Here is a 23,705-nt window from a genome sequence, read left to right on the forward strand (position 1 = left end):
GCTTGGTCACAAAACTACCTTCATAATGATACACAATTGTTATACCATCATCTATTTGCAAATAAGATTGAAAAATATAGAATGGTTAACAACTACACTAAGTTCAATCCATTTTGAAATCGTGCATCATCAAACTCTATTTAAAAATAGGAAATATTAAGTTAAATCCTCTATGTATTTCAACTTCTAATAAACTACTTCAGAAAAAATATATTAACCAATAATCAACTAAAAAATAAAAAAAAATATCATCATTAATAACATTTTTGTACCAGACGCATCAGTAACACTTGATCATAGTGAAAATTCATTTAAAAAATTTAAACCCTACTAGGAGAACCTTAACACTATCAACTATTGTAAATAACCCATTTATCTGAACAATTTACTGATCAAATAGAACACAAAATAATGAACAACAATCCTCACCCAACAACAATTATGAAATCAGAACATTGAAGGTTGAGAATAACGATTTTATTACTAACCTGTTCTTGAACAACGGTAAGTTAGTAGGATTTTCTTCTTCATTATAGACAAACGAGACAAGTGTAGAAAACTTTTAAATTGGCCTACTGAGACACCATTAGTTCTTCTCAAGTCCAACGTCGACGAGAGAAGGAAGAAGAAGAAGCGTCAATTGAGGCTGTAACAAGGGAATAGTGAGTTGGGGTTTACTTTAACCCTTTTAGTATCATACAAGATGTTTTGGTTTAATTTTGGCGCGAATCTAAAAGCGACATCGTTTCATTTTTGTCAGGTGTTAACGAAATGTGTCAAATCAGCTTTTTTGATAATGGAAATGGATAGAAAGGCTAATTTAAGACACGCATTAAAATTTTATGATATATTTTGAGTCAATTAAAAGTTTAAGGACTAAATTGAATTGGAAGTCAAATTTTATAGGTCTTTTGAGTATTAATTCAACCAAAAAAAAATTAAATATACAAAAAAAAAATGCACTCTTTTGCGATCCAACGCTAATCCAAGCGCAGCCGAAGTAGTGTTGTTCTAGTGCAAGATTGACTTACGGCATCTCAATGTAACTAACTGTTAGAAGCACGCGGTGTTACGGCAATCTCTCGCCAACTTTCCTTCTCTCATTTGTTGGGGTGAAGCGGACTCTCGGCGGAACTGCGCAACGTGACGCAGAACAAGTGTCCAATATAAACTGAGAATTGAGAATTCCTCCTAACCAAAATTAGAATGCGGGATTGTCTATTCCTCAAGTCATTCACCAATTCATCCTCAGGACCTGCTTCAGTTCCAAGTCTTCCACCGTCTTCCCATGGTAAGAATAAAAAAAGAAGTTACAAAATGAAATGCCTCAAGCTTAATGCTTAGTGCTTCCATCCTTATAACCTACCTGTTTGTATAAATGACAGGTGACAACACACCCAGCACATCCAGTTCCACAGCGAGCGTCTCTCGCGAATACAACCTTACAGTGCAGGCCAAATCCTATGCGGAGATTAGGTCCATGATGCAGGGTGCTCCAGCGGAGGGCGAAGTGCACCTTCTTAACCCTGACGGAGATTGTGTAAATGAAGCACTCAACAACAACACAATAATCAGAAACAGAAACGGCAGCCTCACCAGCCTCATTAGCACTTACTTCAACCATACCGAAACCGCCTCGCAGCACTGCCTCCGCCTTCATCGATGCGTCGATCGCGCACGAGCCATGTACGCACCCCTCTTCGACCTCCGCGACTCCCATGATTGTGACCGCACCTTCGATCTCTTCGTTCAGTTCGATGGCAACGAAAACCCTTTCCCTGATTCAAATGTCTCCAGTAAAGACATCCGTAACTGCCTCACAGACCTTAGAAACCAGCTTGATTTTGGCCTCGGCAAGTCTCGCTCTCGGATTCGCCTCTTCCGGCGCGCTACTGCCGGTTCTGCTCTCTGTTTCGTCGCCACTGCGGTTGGAGTGGCAGCTGCGGCGGTTGCACTCACAATTCATGCCGTTTTTGCCCTTGCCGCCGCTGCTGGTCCCTTTTGCAGTGCTTACATCCCCAATCCGAGTTGTGCGGCTGAAAAGAGGGAAGTTGCCAGGCTGGCACAGCTAGATGCCGCTGCCAAAGGTGCTTACGTGCTGAGCTATGACCTCGACACCATTGATCGACTCGTGGCTCGACTCCACACTACAATTGAGGGAGACAAGCTTCTTGTTAGGATGGGGTTGGAGAGGGGAAGGGCGAGTTATCCTATCCAGGAGGTTTTCAAGCTCCTATGCAAGAACAATGAAAGTTTTCTCCGCCAGCTTGATGATCTTGCGGAGCACATATGCCTCTGCATTTACACTGTCAACAAGGCGAGAGTTTTGCTCCTTAAAGAGATATGTGGTCATCAAACTCCCTAGTTCCTGTTTTTAACCAATTGATCCTTTTTTTGTTTGTTGTATGTGTGATCATTGCTGGTCCAGGTCTTCAACGTAATCTGCTATTTCAGGAAAGGGTTTAAACTAATGTTTGTGCTAGATTTCAGTTCATACTTCATACTGCTATGGCCTATTGAAGAAACACCCTTATTGTATTCACCATAACCATCCATTCATTCATATCAGAGACAGAGAGTAGCTTGCCACCTAATAGCCATTGCCACCCTAGTTCATATTTCATTGTTGTGGAATGTTGATGTACTTCCTAAACTTTTTAACAATTCTGCCTTCTTGTTGGTTTCTTTTAAGTTCAAAATTGCAATATTTTTCTTAAGCATTTTTCTGTTGCCTACTATCTTAGTGATTGCAGTAATCAGATACAGATTCAGTTTTGTTTATGAAAGGATGCTTTTGTTTGTTTGTACATATGCTTGCTTTTTATGTTGAAGAATGGTGTGGCTTCGGCATTTCCATCTACTTTTTTCAAAGAGAAACCCAGCTTCATAATTTGTCTGAAAGAGGTTTGGTCTTTGGTTGGTTGGTCCTTCAATTTTCTTAGAAAATTTTCACTTAGAAGTTTTCATTAATGGTTTTCATTGTATGGCCAGAGCGTTAGGAGGAGGCGAATTGATGAGAAGATGAAGGCCATGGAAAAATTAATTCCGATTCGAATAAGGTATACTAATATGTATCATTCATTATCTTTTCACTCTTAGCTTCATCTGAGAAAAGATTCGTTTTTCTTAACTTCATTTTTTCCTTTCACCAAATTTTGTCTATGGATGGGGACATTTTGACATGTTTGGTTTCAATAGAGAGACAAAGCTTCAATGCTAGATGATGCCATAAAATATATGTAGTGTCTTGCAATGCCATGCAAAATATAAAGTATACATTTTGTGTTAAGTTTTTGAAAAGTTTCAAAAATACTCGTAATGTTTAATTTGTTCAATTTTGTCTCACGTTTTAAATAAGTTGCAATTCTACCATTGGGGTTACTTTTTTGACAATAAACATTTGATAAAATTCTTGTTTTGCCAAATTTTCCCTTAACCACAACACTCTACTCCCAACCTCTTATCCTAACCCTAAAACTCTAACCTTAACCCCTCATTTCAATCCCCCAAAGGCCCAAACCCGCGTCAAACCTACATTCCCAAACTCATCACCCCTGAACCCTTACCATCCTGTCCACGCCAACTTCAACCCTGCCAATGTACCTCATTATCGACTAATCCCACTGCACCACCCTATCATCATAACAACCACCACCCCAACCCCTCACTCCCATCATCACCCGCAACCCCATCATGTGATTGATGATTTCTCTTAGTTTTGCCACCACGTCATATTGAAGGAGATAGAGGGAGTTATTGTTGCTGAGGATGGTGCAACTCTCATGGAACCACTGGGAGTTTTTTCCCCCTTGGTCATTGACCTTGCGAAAGCTCTCTAGATGTCGAAAATGTCGTTGTCGGAAAAGCAAAGGAACACAAAGAGGGACGGTGCTCTAGACACGAAGGTGGCTGAGCTTGTCCTTGAGGCAAGGACCATCAAAGTTTGTCCTTTTTAATTATATGAAGTATTTCAAAGTTGGGCTAAGTGTGTTTGATTGGCGTTCAGAGTGAGGGATTTTGGATTAGGGTTAAAAGGCTTAGAGTGAGTGATGTGGTTAAGAATAAAATTGGTAAAGAGAAAAAATGACCAAACCTTGACCATAAAAAAATTAAATCCAATGTAGAATTGAAACTTATTTAAAATATTAGAAATAAAATTAAAACAAATCGAATGCTAGAGATATTTTTAAAATTTTTCGAAAATATCAGGTATAGAAAATATATATAGTAGCATCAGTTTCAAGTGTACTTACTATAAAAGATTCTAGCTGCTGGTGTTGACTTTTGATTTAAGATATAATGACTTTCCTTATTTGGTGTTAAATCTTTGTTTAGTGGTATATTCAGTTTATAGTACTTTTCTCGGTCCCATTTTGAAGCAAGTCAATCCTTTTTTAGTGGGAAAATATTCATGGGCATTTCATCAGTTTATGTCACTATTCTTTAATACATTTGCTATGATCCGGTTGCAGAACATTTTTATTATCCATTATCCTTTCCCCCTTAGCTTCCTTATGAGAGGTGAAATGAAAAGTTGGGGGTAGCAAGTATTTTGGTGTTGGAAACCTACATGATATTCTGGGGTGAGTGCTTTTGCTTAGTGAATTTGGTTTGCTTACAGGTCTAAGTACTACTAGTTCTGATGCTCAGGGGTTTAAAATGGAGGCGTCTAAGTACTACTAATTTGGATGTCGCTTCATTTTCCAGCACTAACAAGTTTGGATTTTCTGGTTTCTTTTTGTGTGTGTTTTTTTCTTTTTCAAATTTCATTAATCTGGATGTTTTGAATTTGTATGGGTTCTCAAATTTCATTGTCCTCTTGTTTCTTCAAAAGGTTTGCATGATACTTGCACAATAATTGTAAAAAGCATTGCAAGCTGATTTTGGCATTACCTAATTATCAAACTTGATTTAAATAAAATATTTAAATTAAATCTTGCTTCTTTTTTCCTTGATACAAAAATTTATAGTCCCCATCTACAGTTTTAGTTATAGATGTATATTAAAAATAATATGATGATATCAAATAGGTTTCTTTTATAATTTGATTCTGATTTAGTAACTTCATGTTTTATTCATGACTAATCCTGTAACACAATTGTGACAATTTTTCTTGGCTTTTGTATTGCAGACAAATTTTGAAGTGGACGAAACACCATCGTATGAGTCTTAGAATTAAGGAGTTTCGGACGCTGAAAATAATGAATTTTGGGTGTTATGATTATGTTTTTTGATGTTGGAATTGAAGAGTTTTAGATGTAGAGATAATAAATTTTGGATATTATGGAGTATTATGTTTTCCGGGTTGGAAATGAAGAACACTGAATGTTAGAAATAATGAAATTCGGATGTTAAGGGTGCAAAAATATAATGAAATTTGTAAATAATTGAGTCATTTCAGATGTTACTATGTTACTATCGATGTCTTTCAAATGCGACCATTATTGAATTTTAGATTTGTTTGGATGCAGCTGAGGAAATTTTTATTAGAAATATTAAAAGAATATGGGTCTAAAATGAGAAAAATTATCACTAAAAGAAAAGCTAAATTTTAACAAATTTTACTAAAGTTACCAACTCAGGTACTCGTTCATGAGTAGTAGTATCGCAAGTTTGTGGTGTTTCATGATCTTGGTGGTTCTTTGCCGTTGAGTCATTCTAGCTTGCAAGCGCCTTTCCCAGTCATGGATTTAACTGGGTAAGGTCCCTCCAAGTTGAGAGTTAACTTCTCTTCTTCTGGGGTGGGGGGAGGAGAGGATGTCATTGCATCGTAGGACCAGGTCTCCTTGTTTGAATTTGCGTCTTGCTATGTGCTAATTGTACTTTAGGCTTACTCTTTGTTTTAGGGCAAGTTCTCATAAGTGGGCTATGCTTCGAACTTCGTCGACTAGGTCCCTTTCAGCTTCCTTGTCGGGTCTTCCAATGGTCCTGGGACTTGGCTCTCTGATCTCGACAAGGATCACAGCTTCTATTTCTCTGGCGGGCTGGTCCGTCCCGTCCCGCTAACAGCGGGCTGACGTGACTAAAACCCCAAAGTGGTCCTCAAGATTGGGCGAGTTACCCATAATCGTCCTTAACTTTTAAAATTCCTTAACAGTATCCCTCACATTCAGCTCCGGGACCCATAGTTGCCCTGTGACCCTTTCCGGCGCACAGTCAGCAAACGGAGTAATGATCTAGCACCTCCCATGCCATGCTGGAGCCAAGTGAAACGACGCAGTATCAATTTGGCGCCCAATGAAAAAGTAAACGACGTCGTTCATGCATTGGAGCCCTTGAAAACGGTTTGCCTTCACCATATTTGTTTGAACATTCTCACACTTCGTCTCCTCTCCTCCACGCTCAGTCTTCGTCTTCGCATTCTCTCATCAATGGCACCGAGTTAGCTTCATCTTCCCCGTCTCCTCCACTGTCACACTTCGTTTGAAGAGTTTGGTGTTTCTTTGGAGGCAAGTGGTTTCTCTGTCTTCTGCGTCGTTGAAGGTATGTGTTGGTTGAAATAATTTTCGAATTTATTTCCTGAATCAATATATAATGAAGGTGTATCATTGCGTTGTTAGTGTGTTGGGTTGTCCTAGAGTTTTATGGCTGCATTACCCTAAAGGATTGTATTTAAGGATTTTTGTTAGGGCAAAGGGTTTGGTGTGTATATCCTCTGTTTTCAAGCAATGAAACAGAGATTTTTTCAACATTGGGTTAATGCATGGTGGTGATTGTGATATTAATTTATAGGTTTTTAATATCATGTTGAAGTTCTCTGTTACGATTGGTGTGATTTAATGGTTTTGAGTTGTTGGTGCAGATGGATGTGTTATTGGATATAATGTTTCATCATGGAGGAAACTTTGAGAAAGGTGATGAAGGAAAATTGAGGTATATCCCTGATAACTTAACTTGCCTAGGTGATCTGGATGAGGATACCTTGGACGTTTTCTTCATAAGAAATTATTACAAGGAGTTAGGCTATGACAAGATCCTTCATTGTTGGTGGCTAGTCCCCGGGAGGACGTTAGAAACTGGATTAAGGAATCTAAACAGTGCAACGAGCTTAGGGAGATGTGTTTCCTTGCTCACAAGAATAATGGATTGGTGGATGTGTATTTTGAGCATAAGGTGTCATCTCCAGATTATTTACAAGATCAGGAAGAAAAGGTAGGCATGGACAATACAGGAGTGGATGTTGCAGAAGAAGAAGGTGCTACGGTCACTCCTAATGACAAAACGAGAAACCCCAGCAATCAATCCCCCCAAAACAAGCCAACGCCTGTCAAAACCATTGACATTCCGAACCCTCCTATAATCCAATACCTCCTACTAATCTAACACCTCCAACTAAGTCAGAATCTCTCACGAATCCAAAACCTCCAAGTCAAGAGAAGCCTCTTGCCAATCCAAATGATCAATCTCAGGCAAAGCCTCCTAATAATCAAAAGCCAAAACCTCCCACTAATCCAAAGCCAAAGCCTCCTACTAATCAAAAGCCAAAACCTCCTACTAAGCCTATTCTCCCTAAAAGTGTGTCAACAGCAACACCCAACTCCACACCCAAATCCACCCTCAAGAAGAAAACAACAACAACCACCCATAAATTTAGGCCTTGTACGAGGAGTGTTGCTAAGGGAAAGGCAGTGATGCAAGAACGACAGGAGGGAGGTGATGCACTATCCTCTGATTCATATGATAGTGACAAAGATAGTTTGTATAAGTCAAGGATCGAAGATAGTTCTTCTGATGATGATGATTATGATAATGATGTTTGTAAGGCTAAGACTGTTAAAAAAGACATCAGATTTAAACATGCTCCTGCTACTGCATTTGCTAAGGATAAAGACCAAGTTACTATTGAGGATATGATGCATTTGTTGAGGAGGTCTCAGATGGGGATGTGGACCTGTGCTTTGTGGGAGGAACAGAGGATGATGCATATAATGCATACGATCCAGGGGCTGACTCAGACGGGGTAAATTTGTGGCATTCTGAAGAAATGAAGACTCCCCCAAATTCAGAGGATGAGGGGACAGATGAGGAGTCCAAAGATTTTTGTCCTGTGTTTAGAGAAGGTATAAGGTTTGGAGAACTGCAATTGGAAGTTGGCATGAAATTCAACACAAAATGGGACTTTAAGGAGGCTGTTAGGGAGTTCACAATCCAAGAGGGCAGACGGATTAGGTTCAGGAAGAATGACAATGTGAGGATGAGGGCTACTTGTAAAGTGAAAGGATGTCCATGGGTGGTGTATGCATCAAGGGATCATGAAGATACTTGTTGGCAAATAAAGACCTTCGTTAATGATCATACATGCCCAAGGGAGGATAAGAACAGGGCAGCTAACAGAAATTGGGTGGCGAGAAAACTAGTCAAGAAGGTTAGGAAGTACCCAAATTTCAAATATTGTGATGCTGCCACTTACTTCAAGTCAAGGTTTGACTTGTTCTTGAACAAGAACTCAATATCAAGGGCCCTCTTTGATGCAAAAAATGTGGTGTTCGGGGATGAAAAGGAACAATACAAAATCCTGAGGGATTATGGTCTTACACTTCTTAAGACTAATCCTGGATCAACAGTTGAAATTTGTTGCACTCCCCAACCAGAATCTGATCCAGTGTTTGAGAAAATGTATGTGTGCTTGAATGGATGCAAGAATGGTTTCAAAGCCGGATGCTGACCGTTGATTGGACTGGACGGTGCTTTCCTGAAAACTCAATTTGGTGGGCAAATTCTGTCTGCAGTGGGGCAGGATGCTAATCACCATATCTACATCATAGCGTGGGCAATTGTTGGCGTAGAAAACAAGGAGAATTAGAAGTGGTTTCTTGAGTTGCTACACCAAGACCTTGGAGACTATAGGCAACATGGGTGGTGCTTTATATCTGACATGCAGAAGGTATTTTTTTATTTATGAGTATGTAAGAAAAAGGTGCATTGTTATCCATAAGTAGAGCTGAAAATTGTATGTATTGTTATCTCTTCCATGTGTTGAACATCTATGTTGTTTATTCATCAGGGAATTGTATGCATTGTTATTCATGTCTATGCTGAATTTTAATACTTAGGATAAGGAACGATAGATATAATGGACCTATATGAGTATCGTTTATCAAAATCAAGGACTATTATGTGTAAATTATCAAAAGTCAGGGACTATTATGGTGAGCGTGAATGAGAGTTAGGGACTATTATGCTGATATGGTATATGGTTTTGTACCAAGGGTTTATTGCCGGCAATGGAAGAGGTGATGCCACGGGTTCATCACCGCTTTTGTGTTTGGCACTTGTGGAGAAATTTTAACAAATAATAGAAGGATTTACAACTATGATCCTTGCTGTGGGAGTGTGCACGAGCCACCACGTATCAAGAGTTCAGAGACAATATGGACAAGATCAAGCACATCAACGAGGATGCATGGGCATATCTATCACAGTGGGGAGGAGAACATTGGACCAGGAGTCAATTCAGTCACAGGCCTAAATTGGATAGTATATGTAATAATACGTGTGAGGTATTCAACTCAAAAATTAAAGAGGCCAGGGCCAAGCCAATCATTACTTTACTTGACGGTGTGAGAATGTTTGTCATGAGAACAATAGTAAAGAACAAGGTTAAATTAGCTAATCATGTGGGTAAGTTACCGCCGGTAATTCACAATCGTTTGGAGAAAGTGAGAAAAGAGTCAAAAATATTGGCACCCAATATGGACAGGTGATACTGGTTATGAGAAATTTGAGGTACATGCTTACCCAGTCAATCATGTTGTTGATCTAGGAAAGCACCTTTGCACATGTCAATTTTGGATGCTGATAGGTTGATTTTATTATGTAGAAAGTAACATTTATTCATACATTATTACCATACACTAAGTACTAACTTGATTCATTGCTATTTCAGATGTAGGAATACCCTGTGTGCATGCCTGTGCTGCACTAACTAGGGTGAACAAAAATCTAGAGGATTTTTGCCACAAACTAGTTACTATGGAATCCTATAGGGAGACATATCAGCATCATTTCAATCCCATTCCTGGGCAGACCTTCTGGGAGATTTCAAAATCTCTTAAGCACCAACCTCCAAAGATTAAAAGGGGGCCAGGTAAGTTACAACAAAAAAGGCGGATGGACACAGATGAAGCTAAATGTGGCTACAAAAAATCCAAACCCACTTCCACCAAGGACAACACAAACCTAAAGAGGCAGCTTGCACCATTCACATGCAGCTACTGTGGGGAGAAGGGCCACACAAAGAGGGATTGTAAAGAGAAGAAATTAGCAGATACTGCTGCTGCAAAAGTAGAAGCTGCTACTAAGAATATAGGTGGAGCTGAAGCTAATGTTGTTGAACATGGTCCAAATGCTGCTGACCCTAACCCCAATGCTGATCCTGATCCGAATGCTGCTGATGACACCAATGTTGGTACGAATGCTCCAGCTGACTCTACAAACACTAATGTCCAACCAGTTGAAGTTGAGCTTTCTCGACCAATTTACTTTGAACCAGAGGAGTCGCAGCAGGTAATCAGTTTATTTTTCATCTAATGACAACTTGTAAACTGTTTAGTGTTATGTAATTATAAGCACATCCTCTGATATACTACAATTCTTGTAGGCTGCTGAAGTATGTACCATCACTAAGTCAAGACCGGATAAGCTGCCACCAAAGAGAAAATCATCTAACTCGCCAACTTCTGCCCATGCGCCAGTTAATCCCATGCAAGGTGCTAGTTCTGGAACAGCTGCAAGGCTTGGCAGTATCCTCAAGTTCATTCCCACTATGGGATTCAAGGCACCTAGGAAGAAAAGTTGAAGACTTTTGTATAACATGCTTGTTGTGTTGGGAGTTATTTTGTATAAGACAATTTGCAAGTAATTTTGTATAACATGCTTGTTCGGTTAGGTTCACTTTGTGTTTATGACTACTTTGTTACCAGACATATGGTTATGTTTATTTTGTTAGCAACACCTTGCTTATGGCTTTGTAAGACAGTCAAAACTTATGACTCATGACTTTGTTGGTTTAAAATAATTAATATATTTTACTATTGCTATATATCCAGATTACCTTTAGTGATACAAGTACAGTTAATATCTCCAAAAGGTTGGCTAACACAGTTAGATGTTGAGCAACTTTTTTCCATTCATGCAAATATTACACATATGATCTCAATCGCATCATTACTCAACATTGAGTTCAAAGTTTGCAAAATACCACTAGTAAGAATAACAGCATTACAGAAACAGCCAGAAACAATAATTTGATCATAAACTTTTGACTCATAACATCATATTCTAATTTTTTCAGCCTCTAACCTTCTGTCATCTTCTGGTCATCATTGTAGTTAACACTTTCTGATTTTGCAGGCACAGCCTCTTGCCCAACATCTGCCCAAACAAACAAACCACACCATCTTTTACCAATTGTCTGCAATCAACGAATGTTTCAATAACCAAATTAGAAGTTGGGGAACGAATGAAAAATCAGGAAAACCCAACAATTACCGCTAACATTATAATTTGGGCACCCAAAAAAGAGCTTATTTGGGTTGGAATTTGTCCTAGACCACCGGAGCACAGGTCGGCAGCCGCAACCACACCATTCTGGTACACGCGTAGCCCTGCTACGCTTTTGGGTCTTCACCCTGTATCCATTGCTTGTTGACCGTATCGAGCTCCCACTGACTTGCCCTTCACCTCCAAACATTGCTTCAGAGCATCAATGTAATCTCTGTTAAATCACAATGGTAGACCACAATTATAGGACGAAGGAGAAAGGAAGAAGAGATACTACATATAATAATCATTCTTAGCTTTTAGGGTTTTAATGGGACCAGGATCACATTGGGTAGAAAATTAAGATTTGCCACGTCAGCTAGCCGTTGCTGGCTCCAGCATGGCATGGGAGGTGCCAGATCATTACTCTATTTGCTGACTGTGCGCCAGAAAGGGTCACAGGGCAACTATGGGTCCCAGAGCTGAATGTGAGGGATACTGTTAGGGAATTTAAAAGTCAAGGACGATTATGGGTAACTCGCCCAATTTCAGGGACCACTATGGGGTTTTAGTCAGTCAAGCCCACCAAATCTCCTTTTTTATTATTAAATATTAAATAATATATATAATTCACAACTATTGCTAATAAGCATAATCATAAACCAAGGTTTTTAAAACAAAATAATAAAATCAACATGGGCAAAAAAATGATGGGCCTGTCGGGGAGGCCCGCCCCGCCCCGCTAAAGCCCACGATTTAAGCAGTGCGGGTTAGGCAGAATTTTAAAGTGTAGCGGTTTCAATTTTCTTTTTTGGTGAATTACGCGGACCGGCCTAACGGGTTTAGGTCCATTTTCCACCCTTACTCGTCCTCCTATTCCAATCACTATTTTTGGTTTAGGAAATAAAAAAAAATCACGTGAAGCGGACTCGGCCTAGAAAGAGACCAAGAAATATGTTCACCTTTCACAAATTCCGTTGTCACTTTAAACGCAAGGGAAACAAGAAATATGTCCACCTTTCGTAGATTCAGTTAACATTTTAAATGCAAGGAAACCAGTATTGTATCAAATAAAACTTATTTAACCATCTAAGCGCTGAAATACATTGAGGGCAACATCATTGTTAATAAGCATGCTTAATCAATCCATTACAACCCATACCCATATTTGTCCAATTTTCACACTATCAAATTCAACACTTTTATAGTTTTACCATATTGTCGCTGAATGAATTTGTTCAACATATGAATCACATTTAACTATTTATGCGCGTGCATTCTATGCGTCTTAGTTTAGACTAATCCTTTGTTGGATTTTCATTTAAATATTAATAAATGGTCCATATAATTTAGACACCAAAAGAAATGGCCCATATAATTTAAAATGTGTTGTGAAATAAATGAACAAGGAAGATATAATATAAAATAAAAAAGTATAAATAGAAGAATGGAGTATTGATATTTAATATAATTATCTCATTATAATATAAGTAATTTATATATTTACTAGTATATTGCAATTTAAAAATTCACGGAGAGAAATAGAGAAAAAGAGAATTTTATATGTTATTGTAGTGTATAAAGAGAGAGAGGAGAAAGTATTTGTTATTTTGTGTAACCCTTTTGCCTCAGTACATGTTTTTATAGGTGTACAAAATTTACGTTTCAAACTTCATTAAATTTGCTTCATCCTAAGAATTTGTTTCTTTCAACATAAGAAAAATGAGCTACCCATAAATGGACATCCATCATCCTTATCCATTCTCGTCACAACACTCTCCTTTGGATAACCATTTAGGATTATGCCTCGTTAAAACCTTACTAAAAAAAATCCAATGGAAAAAACTTTAGTAAAGGAAAAAGAGTACACTATCCTTTGTAATGGGGATTGCCTCATTAAAAACCTTGTCAAGAAAAACCCAATGAAAAAAAAACTTGATCAAGGAAAAAAGAGTACAGTCTCCCCTTCTTATCATCATTATTTAATATCTCGAAATTGGCGCATCTCAATCGGATGTATTAATCTTTCAAAGGAGGATTTTGGAAGTGACTTTATGAATAAATCTGCCAGATTGTCATTTGAGTGGATTTGTTGGATATCAATTGTTCCTTGATTTTAAAGGTCATTAGTGAAGAAAAATTTGGGAGAAATATGATTTGTTTTATCACTTTTGATGTATCCACCCTTAAGTTGAGCAATGCATGTTGTATTATCTTCGAACAGAATAGTTTGAGCTATTTTATGATCAATCAATCCACATGATGATAGAATACATTGGAAGTAAAAAATACTCTTGACTTACTTCATGTATCGTTAGTACTTTAGCTTGATTAGAGGAGATTGCTGCTATTGTCTATTTCGTGGACTTACATAATATAGCTGTACCACCATATGTGAACAGGTATCCTGTTTGAGATCTCTCTTTGTGTGGATCAGACAAGTATCCTGTATCTGCATAATCAACTAGTTGTGACTTGGATCCATAGGGATAAAACAATCCTATATCAACCGTTCTATGAAGATATCGAAAGATTTGTTTGATTCCATTCCGATGTCTTTTAGTTGGAGAGGAACTATAGCTTGCTAGTAAATTCACAGCAAATGATATATCGTGTCGTGTATTATTAGCAAGATACATTAGCGCTCCAATGGCACTAAGATATAGTACTTCAAGACCAAGGATATCTTCATTTTCTTCCTTAGGACATAATTGATCATTTTCACATCCAAAGATTTTAAAATCATTGGGGTACTTAATGGATGTGACTTATCTATATAAAATCTCTTCAAGATCTTTTTTGTGTATGTTGTTTGATGAATAAAGATCCCGTTTTTTGTATGTTCGATCTGCAAGTCGAGACGAAATTTAGTCTTTCCAAGATCTTTCATCTCAAACTCTTCTTTTAGAGTTTTTATAATTGTTGGAATCTCTTTAGAAGTTCTAATGATATTTTAAATCATCAACGTACACAGTAATTATAATGAACCCAGATGAAAATTTCTTTATGAAAACACATGGGCAGATATCATCATTCTTGAATCCGTTTTTGGCTATATACTCAGTAAGACGATTATACCACATTTGTCCAGATTGCTTTAAATTTGACTGAGTATAACCCCTGCGAATATTCATTTGGTGGTTTAGATATCTTTAGTCCTTCAGGGACTTTCATATAGATAGCACGATCTAATGATCCGTATAAATAGGTTGTTACCATATCCACTAGGTGCATATGTCGTTTATGGTATGCGGATAAACTGACCAAATAATGTAATGTTATTGCATCCACTACAGGGGAATATATTTCTTCATAATCTATACCGGGCCTTTGTAGCGTACAACTTCATTTTTCTCATTTCGTTTTCTCATAAATACCCATCTGTATCCAACAGGTTTTACATCTTCTGGTGTACGGACTACAGGTCCAAAGACTTTACGTTTTGCAAGAACCTTCATAGCTTCTTCCCATTTTGGCCAATCATTTCTTTGTCGACATTCTTCGACTGATCTTGGCTCAAGATCCTTACTTTTATGCATGATATTTAATGCCACATTATCTGCAAATATTTCATTGACAATTGTCTTATTTCGGTCCCATTTTTCTCCTGTAAAGACATAATTTATTGAGATCTCATCATTTTCACAATTTTTAGGTACCTGAACGTCTTCTGGCATCAAAATTATATCAGAATTTTGGACAACTACAGATGTCTTTACTATGTCTTTTTCAACAGGAATAGTATTTACCTCTTTTCTTTTTTGAAAATTTTTGTCTTTGAAACCGATAGGTATATCATGCTTTTGGCGTGAATTTGTTTCAATGGCCACTTGTTCAACTGGGACATCAATTCGAATTGGGATATTTTTTGCTGGTATATAAGATTTTGTTATCCTCTTTGTATCAGAAAATGCATCAGGTAGTTCATTTACTATTCTTTGCAAATGTATAATCTTTTAAACTTCTAGTTCATATTGTCCTAATCGAGGATTTAAATGCATCAAGGATGATGCATTCCAATTAAGTTCCTTTTTAGGAAGTTTATTCTCTCCCCCTAATGTTAGAAATTTTGATTCATCAAAATGACAATTTGCAAATCGGGCTTTAAATACATTTCGAGTTTGTATCTCAAGATACCTTACTATAGAAGGAGAATCATATCCAACATATATCCCCAATTTTCTTTGGAGTCCTATTTTGGTGCGAGAAGGTGGTGCAATGAAAACATATATTGCACACCCGAATATTCTTAAATAGAAAATATTTGGCTGATAGCCAAATTCTAATTGCATAGGAGAGAACTGATGGTAACTTGTTGGCCTCAAACAGATAAGTGTTGTGGCATGTAAAATAGCATGCCTCCAAACCGAGGTTGGGAGATTTGTTCTCACAACTAAGGGTCTAGCAATTAATTGGAGGCATTTAATAAGTGATTCTGCTAACCCATTTTGTGTGTGAACATGAGCTACTAGATGTTCAATGCTTATTCCATTAGCCATACAATAAGCATCAAAGGCTTGGAAAGTAAATTCACCAGCATTATCAAGACAAATTTCTTTGATTGAATTTTCTGAAAACTGTGCTTTTAATTGAATAATTTGAGCAAGTAATCTTGCAAACGCTAGGTTGCGAGAAGACAATAAACACACATGTGACCATCTTAAATATGCGTCTATTAGAACCAAAAAATATCTAAAAGATCCACATGGTGGATGAATCGGTCCACATATATCATCTTGAGTCCTTTCTAGAAATTCAAGGGATTCAAATATAATCTTTACTGGTGATTGCCTTAAAATTAGCTTTTCTTGAGAACATGCAGCACAACAAAATTCACTAGATTTAAGAATCTTCTGGTTCTTTAGTGAATGTCCATGAGAGTTTTCAATAATTATCCGCATCATGGTTATTCCCGAATGACCCAATCGATCATGCCAAGTTATGAATTCATTTGGGTTAGTAAAGTTCTGGTTTACAATGGCATGTGATTCAATTGCACTAATTTTAGTATAATATAACCCAGATGAAAGTGAGTGTAACTTTTCTAATATAACATTTTTATTTAGATCATGAGTTGTGATACATAAGTACTCATGATTTTCCTCATTCATTATTTCAATATGATATCCATTTTGGTGAATATCTTTGAAACTCAACAAGTTTCTTAGAGATTTGATAGACAGTAGTACATTATTTATTATGAATTTTGTTCCTCTGGAAAATAAAATTATAGCTCTTCTAGAACCTGCTATCACATTGTCTGAGCCAATAATAGTATAAACATATTCTTCTTTTGGCACAAGATGAGTAAAATATATATTACTTTTGAGAATAGTATGCGAACTTGCAATATCCACAAGGCAAACATCTTCACTATATGTTCTTGCCATTTTCTTCAAATACAAATAATAAAATGAGTAGAAATATATGCGCATAAAATTATTTTTTTTGATTATTTTTCTAAGAAATACTGTACATAGTATCTGATGGTAATCAGTGGCTAAGAGAAGGGGGTTGAATCTTAGCCCCTTTTTGTTGAATAATAATTTCTGCCTTTTTAAAGAAACTTCAGAAGATTTTTCTGCTTTTGTCTCCTGTCGAGTTGAGAGACACTTTTGTTTTGTCTCGTGCCGAGTTGAGAGACACTTTTTGTTTTTCGTCTCCTGATTAACAGAAACAGATAAAGGAGTAGGGATGAAGAATTAACACTAGATATATCCTGGTTTAGCCACTAGGTGCAATGTGGCCTACATCCAGTCTCTATCACAACAATGATGGAATTTCACTATGTTTTCACAATATTACAAACACCAATTTCTCTCTAAGAACTACCCATTCCTATCTGGGGCAAATCTAGATTCTACACCCAATCTGAATTTGACTAGGACTCAAAACCTAGCTTTCAACCACAAAGTGCTAACCCAACTTGCAAGGGAATCCCCACAGGATCATGAAACACAACATACAGATGTACAAAGAAACTTTGAGACATCTATGGCTTTTTCTCTAATATTGCTCACTGCCTTTTACCTATCACTGGCTTTTTCCTACAAATCTCACCATGTTTGCCTTTTACCATGAGACTCAGGCAGACAATACTAAGAAAAAGAAAACAAAATGAACAACATTGAAGGAGAAGAACTCAGGAAGCTCGGGTAGCTATGAGAACTTCGTGCTTTTACTTTCTCTCCTTGATCTCAACCCTTAGCCATTCACCCTTAATATAGAAGGGGAAGCTTCCAAGATTGAAACCAGTTCAACCAACCCAACAACATCTTCTCCAATAAATAGCCGCGGTTCAGACAAAGAGAAGAGAGAGGGAAAACCAAAAACCAACATGCATGTACCTCTCTCAACCCTTTTCATCAAGCTCCTTTAATCTGAACCCTTGATCTTATCTTTGGCTCCAAGAAAAGATTCGGACTCTTGATGATCTTCTGACCCGGAGTCGCTTCTTTCCTTCCATTTATGCTTCTTCCTATGTGTAGCTCCAGAGGCTATCTTCTTTCTTTGATGAACAAAAATGGAAATGAGCTTTTGTAACTGAGATCTTCTTCTCTGATAGAGGCAGATCCTTTCTTTTCTTGGTATGGAGGATCTTGAAGCTCTTCTTCAAAATCTCGCTTTTAATTGCAAAAATCTTGCCATGCCTTTCTTCAGATCTTCTTTCCTCATAGCCTTTCTTCCATAGGCTTTTCTTGTAACTTCTTTTTCTTCTGATGACTTCTATCTTCTTCTCTGACAAATGATATGACTGAAAACAAAGAGAGAGAAGAGACAAAGCTTTCAATGCTCAATTAAACTCAATTTAATTTTGAGTTTTGGTTACCAAAAAAAGTATTCAACCAAAATGAATTTTATCTTTTTAGTTACCAATGCATGAACTTAATTGAGTTAAAATTTGAAATTCATTAGTCTATGGGAGTAGGTAACCAAACCAAGCAATGAGATCTTTGGACCATTACTTTCTTTCTTCTCTCAATTCGGATCAAGGCCTTGTTAGATCAAGATAAGAGTTTACTTGGGCTTGTGATTTGGGCAATTTGGTTTTCTTTTATTTCAGCATTCAATCACTTATATTAAAATTAATTTTTGCACAAGGCTTAATTAATTTTAAATAAGAAGTTAGGCTTATATTGCCTTTTGACCCAATATAAAACTTGCACACTAACAAACACATTAAACAACCTATTGAAAACAAATAACAATTTAATAATTTAATAATGTTTGATCATCAAATTAGATATTAGTTTTCCAAACTCAACAGTATCATATACTAAAAATTTTATTATTATTATTATTTTAGAACTTGGCACATTTAGTAATTTTGAAATTCATAAATATTTTATTATACATCATACTTAAAATTCAGATGCATAGAAAATAAAAATTAACAATAAGTTTCTTACATTATTTATTTACATAAATACTTAACAATCTCACATATTAAACTATTTCATCATTGATCAAATGACCAATATTTCCTTCAGGATCTTCAAAAAAATCAGATACATGATAATGAGTGGTGGAATTTTCAGCATCATTTGAAACGAATAGGTGTCTTGGGGTACAACAGGTACGCGACCAATGGCCCTTTCTATCACAACAAAAACATTTATCCTATGTTGATTTATTTTGCCTAGTGTTTCTTTCTTTCTCCTACTTCTGGTGAGATCCTTTCTTGTGAACATAATTCTTCTTCCTTCCATAATTTTTCTTGTTACTAAAACCTTACCATTTACCTCTTCTGGGGTAATGATTTGCCGCATTTACTTTAGAAAATGGGGCGGCGCCAGTTGGGCACGCTTCATGATTTTTTAAAAGCAACTCATTGTTGCATTCAGCAATAAGAATGTAAGAAATTAACTCAGAATATTTTTTAAATCTCTTTTCTCGATACTGCTGCTGTAGGAGCACATTCGAGACATAGAAGGTCGAGAAAGTTTTCTCTAACATATTATTATCAGTTATTTTTTTTCCACAAAATTTCATTCGTGAGGTGATTCCAAACATTGTTGAATTATATTCATTTATGAATTTAAAATCCTCTAAACACAAGTGCGTCCATTCATATCGGGTTTGAGGAAGTATCACCGTCTTTTGATGATTGTACCTTTCTTCAAGGTCTTTCCACAGATCTTCAGGATTTTTTAATGTGAGATATTCATTTTTCAATCCTTCGTCAAGATGACGACGAAAAGGCACGGACCTATGCTTGATAATGGGGGGCACTTGCCCCCAGTCTCATTTTATTTTTTAAACAAAAAAAATATACATATATAATATGCCCCCATTTTAAATTTTAAATGATCCCACTATAAATAAATTAAGCCCAAATTATTAAAGCCCTAAACCCATTTTATCTTTCTATTATTTTGACTATTAGCTAATCTAATCAAATTTAGTCTTCTTCAGTTCTCAAATCCCAGCCGTCACTCATTTATTCTCTTAAACCCTCTTCTTAGTTTCATGTTTTCAACATTCTTTTTCTATTCCTTATCTAGTGGTCATATTCTCTTCATCAAAAGGTAAATTTTAAATTCTCTATTTTGTTTTATATAGCTCTCTATGACTCTATGTATCTTTTAATTTCATTGTTTCTCTTTTTGATATTTTTAATTACAAATTTTAATTCAAACAATTATAGTTAAGGTATTAATCTATTTTTTTATTCTCTTCATGAATTTATATATTTTATTTTATTCTCAATTTAGTGATCCTTATTATTTATTTGTTTATCTTTCGTTCTATTCTATTATATGTAATTATGTTGCATATAAATTTTTAAAGTGAATTGATCAATTTACTAATTTAGAATATATCTTTTTTATTTTTAGAAATAGTAATAGAAAAATATTTAAAAAAAAATCTACCACTAGAATCTGAAGTCACTCCATTAGTCTCTTCTAATAAAAAGAAGTTCTTAGAATTCAATGTGAAAAGTCTGGTAGCTGATCCTGGACAGCGATTCAAAATTTCAAATTATGATCCAAATGACAGAGATGAAGTTAGACGAGCTTATTTGCAAAAAGGTCCTTGTCAATCAAGAGAACATGATTTTTCACAAACAAATTTTGGGATTTCTCTCGTAGATTTAATGCTGATTGGTTTGATGAATTTGGCAATTAGTTGGAATATAGTATTTCAAAAGATGCTATCTTTTGTCTCTGTTGCTATCTTATGAAACCTGATGGTGCGAGTGGTGATGCTTTTGTAAAAGAGGGCTTTTCAAATTGGAAGAAGAAGAAGCGATTACAAATACATGTTGGAAATCATGATAGTGCTCATAATCAAGCTTGAAGAAAATGCGAAGCACTCATGAAGCAAAAGCAACATATTGAAGTTATTTTTCAAAAGCATTCAGACCAAGCTAAAAGAGATTACCGAACTCACTTAACAACAACAATTGAGTGCATTAGGTTATTATTGCGGCAAGGATTGGCTTTTTATGGTGATGATGAATCGCACAATTCAAACAATTAAGGTAATTTTTTGGAGCTTCTTGACTTTCTTGCTCAACATAATACAAAGATTGATTGTGTTTTTAAAAATGCTCATGAAAACCTTAAATTAGTAGCACCTAAAATTTAAAAAGATATTGTTAGAGCTGCTGCAAATGAAACTACTAAAGTTATTATTGATGATCTTGGAGATGATTTATTTGCTGTTTTAGTTGATGAAACTCGAGACATTTCTGTTAAAGAGCAAATGGCTGTTTGTTTGCAGTATGTGAACAAAGAAGGAATTGTAATGGAGCGATTTCTTGGCCTTGTCCATGTTTCTAGCACAAATGCGTTATCGTTAAAAGTAGCTTTGGAATCTTTATTAGCAAAGCATAATTTAAACTTAGCAAGAATACGTGGACAAGGTTAAAATGGAGCTAGTAATATGCAGGGAGAATTTAATAGCTTAAAAAGTTTGATGTTGAAAGAAAATGTTTGTGCTTTTTATGGTCATTGTTTTGTTCACCAACTTTAATTAGCACTTGTGGTTGTTACAAAGAAACATGTCGAAATTGTACTATTTTTTTAATTTACTTGCTAGTTTGTGCAATATTGTTGGAGCTTTTTGTAAACGTAAAGACATGCTTCGTGAAAGTCAAATGCAAAAAACAATTGTTGCATTATCAAATGGAGATGTTTCTAGTGGGCATGGTTTAAATCAAGAAACAACATTGAAAAGGATAGGTGATACTCGATAGGGCTCACATTATGGTACAATACTTAGCTTGATTTCTATTTTTTCTTTCACGGTAGAAGTTCTTGAAGTCATTGAGGAAGATGAAAATAATCCTGAATAAAGAGCTGATGCATGTCAATTATTGAATCATATTCAATCTTTTGAATTTGTATTCAATTACATTTGATGAAAAGTATATTAGGAGTTACTAATGAGTTGTCTTAAACTCTACAAAGAAGTGATCAAGATATTTAAATGCTATGACATTAGTTAAAGTGCCCAAGCAACAATTGCAAAGTATAAGAGACGATGGTTAGTCCTCTTTGCTCAATGAAGTTTCACTGTTTTGTGATAGTCACAATATTCTTGTTCCAAATATGAATGACATATTTGTAACACAAGGAAGATCAAGGCACAAAATCCAAAAAGTCTCAAACTTGCATCATTTTCAAGTTGAATTATTTTGTCAAGTAGTTGATATACAACTTCAAGAGCTTAACAATAGTTTTACAGAGGTAAATACCGAGCTACTTCTTTGTATAGTTTGTTTGAATCCAAGTGACTCGTTTTTTGTATTTGATAAGAAGAAGTTACTTCATTTAGCTGAATTTTATCCACATGAATTCTCTTCTACTCAACTTTTGGCACTTGATAGTCAACTTGAGAATTTTATATTAGATATGTGTCTTGATGATCAATTCTCAAATATAAATGAAATCTGCGGACTATCTCAAAAGTTAGTTGAGACAAAAAAGCATATTATTTATCTATTGGCGTTTCTTCTGTTGAAATTAGTTTTGATTCTACCTGTGGCAACGACATCAATTGAGAGAACATTTTTTGCTATGAATATCATAAAGAGTCGACTTCGTAATCGAATGTGAGATGAGTGGTTGAATGATTGTTTAGTTACATATATAGAAAGAAAGACATTCAATCAAGTTGATAATGAAACAATTATTCAACATTTTCAAAATATGAAAACAAGAAGAGAAGTACCTTCAAGATTTGAAGCAAAGAAAGCTAGCGGCTAATGTAATTTTTATTTTTTTTTTGTATTCGAATAATTAATGTGTACTTTTATATTTTTAAATTTAAATTAATATATCTTTTGATAGTAATGTGTATTATTTTTGCCCCCCAACATAAATTTTTTGGGTCCGTCACTGACGACGAAGGAAGATCATGGCTTTGGTTTTATCCTTTTGTGATGCATTATTTTCAGCTTTAATAATATCTCCAAGATCTATTGAATCAAGATGGATTTCAGTATCTAATATCCATGATAAATAGTTGTTTTCATATATATCACAACCATTAAATTCAAGATGAGAGAGTTTCGACATAATAAAAATTTGTTACTTGAGTATTTCTAAAATTTGACTAGAGTCTCATGCTGATAACGTGTTGTGAAATAAATAAACAAGGAAGATATAATATAAAATAAAGAAGTATAAATAGAAAAGTGGAGTATTGATATTCAATATAATTATCTCACTATAATATAAGTAATTTATATATTTACTAGTATATTGCAATTTAAAAATCCACGGAGAGAAATAGAGAAAAAGAGAATTTTATGTTATTGCAGTGTGTAAAGAGAGAGAGAGAGAGGAAAAAGTATTTATTATTATGTGTAACCCTTTTGTCTCAGTACATATTTTTATAGACGTACAAAGTTTATGTTTTAAACTTCATTAAATTTGCTTCATCCTAAGAATTTGTTTCTTTCAACATAAAAAAAATGAACTACCCATAAATGAACATCCATCATTTTTATCCATCCTCATCACAACAAAATCAATCTAATACTATTGGTTAATTAATCCATCATTACATTTATGTTGATATGCTGCAAATATTTTCACCAGGAACAGTGGAACACCATCTTTATGACATAATGAGTTTTGTATTTTGACTCAGTCTTTACTTTTTGAAAAAACTTTTTGCATTTTGACTACGAGTGTTTTTGAAAATGTTAAAAAAATTAAATTTTTTTAATAATTATTTATTAGTATATTCATTTTTTAGTATAATTGATTATG

General features: G+C 35.6%; 2 protein-coding genes across 7 annotated transcripts; both read left to right on the forward strand.

Annotated features, from left to right (window-relative positions):
* On the forward strand, positions 973-5,407 carry LOC107643517 (UPF0496 protein At3g19330). Of its 6 annotated transcripts, XR_002362678.1 has the most exons (5): positions 973-1,291; positions 1,386-2,317; positions 2,992-3,059; positions 4,473-4,583; positions 5,132-5,407. XR_002362678.1 is itself a non-coding variant. In XM_021123453.1 (4 exons), the coding sequence occupies exons 1-4, from the start codon at positions 1,207-1,209 to the stop codon at positions 4,635-4,637; spliced, it is 1,101 nt and encodes a 366-aa protein (XP_020979112.1). In that variant the 5' UTR covers positions 974-1,206; the 3' UTR covers positions 4,638-4,959. The 6 variants fall into 6 exon arrangements, 4 of the variants coding, with proteins under 4 accessions (XP_020979112.1, XP_020979111.1, XP_020979113.1 ...); XM_021123453.1 differs by lacking the exons at positions 4,473-4,583; positions 5,132-5,407 and adding an exon at positions 4,622-4,959 and having other exon boundaries at positions 974-1,291; XM_021123452.1 differs by lacking the exons at positions 4,473-4,583; positions 5,132-5,407 and adding an exon at positions 3,717-4,050 and having other exon boundaries at positions 974-1,291.
* Positions 7,985-8,665, forward strand: LOC107640512. Its single transcript, XM_016344029.1, has one exon. It carries the CDS (start codon positions 7,985-7,987, stop codon positions 8,663-8,665), a length of 681 nt encoding a protein of 226 aa, XP_016199515.1.

This window comes from Arachis ipaensis, chromosome B05, assembly GCF_000816755.2.
Source record: "Arachis ipaensis cultivar K30076 chromosome B05, Araip1.1, whole genome shotgun sequence".
In the NCBI taxonomy this organism is placed as follows: Eukaryota; Viridiplantae; Streptophyta; class Magnoliopsida; order Fabales; family Fabaceae; genus Arachis; species Arachis ipaensis.

Excerpts from the sequence above, each read along its gene's own strand:
- LOC107643517 (XM_021123451.1), top strand. The coding sequence starts at position 1,207 with ATGCGGGATTGTCTATTCCTCAAGTCATTCACCAATTCATCCTCAGGA. Across the intron at positions 2,318-2,991 it reads GCATTTACACTGTCAACAAG|AGCGTTAGGAGGAGGCGAAT; the intron begins GCGAGAGTTTTG and ends TTGTATGGCCAG. Across the intron at positions 3,060-5,131 it reads TTAATTCCGATTCGAATAAG|ACAAATTTTGAAGTGGACGA; the intron begins GTATACTAATAT and ends TTTGTATTGCAG.
- LOC107640512 (XM_016344029.1), top strand. The coding sequence starts at position 7,985 with ATGAAGACTCCCCCAAATTCAGAGGATGAGGGGACAGATGAGGAGTCC.